Source organism: Cariama cristata, unplaced genomic scaffold (assembly GCF_000690535.1).
Source record: "Cariama cristata isolate BGI_N322 unplaced genomic scaffold, ASM69053v1 scaffold254, whole genome shotgun sequence".
Taxonomy (NCBI): Eukaryota; Metazoa; Chordata; class Aves; order Cariamiformes; family Cariamidae; genus Cariama; species Cariama cristata.
The window spans coordinates 11493-14316 of record NW_009614415.1 but is presented as its reverse complement, the minus strand read 5'-3'; the positions used below and the strand labels follow the sequence as shown (position 1 = coordinate 14316).

At 42.5% G+C, this 2824-nt stretch overlaps 1 protein-coding gene across 1 annotated transcript in view; it reads right to left on the bottom strand.

Moving 5' to 3' along the window:
* Window positions 1–578: 578 nt before the first annotated feature.
* TDRD5 (tudor domain containing 5) overlaps window positions 579–2824 on the bottom strand; it is a gene marked incomplete at its 3' end in the record, with an annotated part of 13258 nt that continues 11012 nt past the window's right edge. Inside the window, 1 exon segment of the mRNA XM_009699373.1 lies at window positions 579–728. Within this exon segment, the coding sequence (XP_009697675.1) occupies window positions 579–728 (150 nt within the window).

The window sequence follows — 2824 nt, the reverse complement described above, 5'->3', positions numbered from 1 at the left end:
GTGGCTCAACAAATCCCGAGCGATACTCACTCCCCGCTGAACCCAGAGTAGAGGGTTTGCAAAATGCCACGCTGCAGGCCCCGTTAGACTCGTCATTAACCACTTTTTAAGAAGCAAACTCGCAACACCAGCATGACACAATGCCTCAAAGCACAGCCTAAAACGCAGCTCTCCCAAACCCACCCTCCTAACTCAGGAAGAGGCCTCCATGATCCACAGTAGCCCTAAAGTAGCTCCCAGTCACTCCCAGTAGCCCTCAGGATTGTGAATGGGCGGGAAGTGAGGAGAAGTAGAGGAATGAAGAAGGGCCAGGTTTGATCTATGAAGTGCTGAAACAGTCTTGTTTCTACAACACCTTGATGTGCCAGTGGAGCACCAGTGGATCATCAATTACACCAGAAACAACATCAAAGAGGAAAATGTATAGCTCTGAGCTCATGCCAACAGCCACTCATTATTTCTTTACCAGGCACTTTTAAAAAAAAAAATAAAAAAATGTGTCAAAGCAAAGTTATTCAAATACTCTAAAAACAAGAACAACTCTTCTCAACAGCAATAGCTGAGGAAGACACTCTTACCTTCACCACCACCATAAGCTCTGTAGGAGTTTCATTTGTATCCTCCTGTGCAAGTTCAGGGTCTTGGTCTGTTGTTCCTGGGACACTCACTTCATCCAGAAGTGGCCGCACATCATCCCCTATCTCCTTCTTAGCAGACAGGTGCCACTGCTAAGGAGATGGGACAAAGCGAGAAAAGGTAAAGCTAGTGTGGGTAGAAGAAAGCGGGAGGCACTAGAGCAAATTACAGAGCACTCAGATCATACCACTCGGAGATTAACTCAGAAATGCAAAGGATCTTTTCTGTTCTGCTCAGAATTTTCAATATATCTACCTGGAGAAGTTTGGGCTACTTGGGAAGGAAAGGAAATAATGTGAACAAGAAACCGACCGTCACTTTAACTTCTCTTCTCCACAGTAAAACTTATCACTTGGAAAGTACAGGGGTTTTTTCAAGCAATGTTTTCTGGTTGTTGCTTGCTGCCTCCTGAGAATATTTACCATGGAGAAGTCTCCGAACGTAGCAGAGCTGATACAACACAGCGTCCAGCCATTTTGCACTCAAGGAGGGTGAGGGGAAAAATAGTTGGTAATCCTGATGAGGCAAATCTAAGATTGGACAACGCAAAGGGAGTTCCCCACTGCTTAAGAGGAGTCACCAGAAAATGCTAGCTAAGCAGCAAGTGTCATACTAGACACATTTCATTCCAGTTCAAAACATTTTGAGCCATTTTATAACTGTCATGGATGATCATGCTAGTGATACACCAAGGAAGAGAAGGAAACATTTTGGACAGCTAAACAGAATAGCAGAGAAGGAAATTATTAAAGTCTTACACAAAGAGAGATCTAGAGGATGTAATTTCTGGAAAAGGCTTCTAACAAGACTCTTGAAATCAGACGTGACAAAACCTCGATGCGTTCACATTCCTCTGGTCTCCAAATCACCAGCTATGTCTGACATTCATAGAAACAGATCTTACTACAGTTAACTAGTTAAGGTGCTCTCCAGATTTTTCCATTTAAAAAAAAACGACCAACACAATAAATTCAGATTTGCAGTCTTTGTCACATACATTTCTTCCAAATACACATATTAAGATGCTGGTTTGTGTCCTTCAGTTCAGATGATGTATCGACAGTGCAAGGCCATTAATATCAAAGATATGCAGCCTATATAGAATTTGTCTAGCACAGAAACACCGTTGGCTAAAACAAAACCTAGCAAAATGACTGCTTTACAAGTTACTAACATTACACTAGCTTTCACTCTTCTTGCAGAGAAATGTCAGGAAAACAGCCCCGGAGCAGGCCCACTGCTGAACACTTCAACAGCTGACATTTATTTGAAAGGTGCTTTGGCCCCTGTAGTAAAATATGTCATGAAAATACTACAATTTAAAAACCACAGAAAAGTAGCGAGAGCCACCTGCAGAGAAGTGCTGATGGTGTTTCTAATGGTACTACATTAGATTGCACTCAAGACCTGGGTTTTACTCCCTGCTTAACCCCTTTGTTCATCAGCTTCTCCATCTGTTAAATAGCAAAAGGTTCCTCTCTTTAACGTGTTCTGAAATCAAAAGTGTAAAGCAGTATCCAGACTGGGACATCATTCACCTTTAGCGTTATCTTTTTAATAAAATTGTAGTTGCATACAACCTTACCCCCTGCAACAACCAGGACTGCAAATTGCTTCCTTTCAGCTAATTTTAGAATGAGCGAGACCCTTAGTGCAAATAACACACCACTAATTCTTCTGGTCTCTTCCCACAATTAAAAGATGCTCCGAGTGATTACACATCCTTTGCCAAACCCCAGAGATGCGAGAGGAAAACGCACCATTTCTTGGCTCCCAGGGGTGCAAAACGTGAAAGTGCTAAGTCAAACTGATCTCGAGAACCTGGTACTGGTTCGAGTTCTCAGAGTCCATTCTCTCTCCCTAACTGAAAAATTACAGCGCATATGGGAGGTTAGAGAAATCACTGAGCGCACAGACTCCCTGAAGTCTGCAAAGGGATCAGAGGACAAGCAGCTAGAAATACATTTCTGGTCCATGTGTAATTGTTTTTCTATTACGATTCTGCTTGCTTTTTATAAAAGCAAAAAACCAATTCCACAGAAAACTGCATGGGACTAAAACAATACATGTTTACTGACCCCTGGAGCCAATTTCATTGAGTGATAGCTACGCCACAGCCAAACTCCCACCTGGTCACACAGTTCATCCCCATTCAGCTTTGAGGTTGCTGTTTCACTGTCTGCATCTA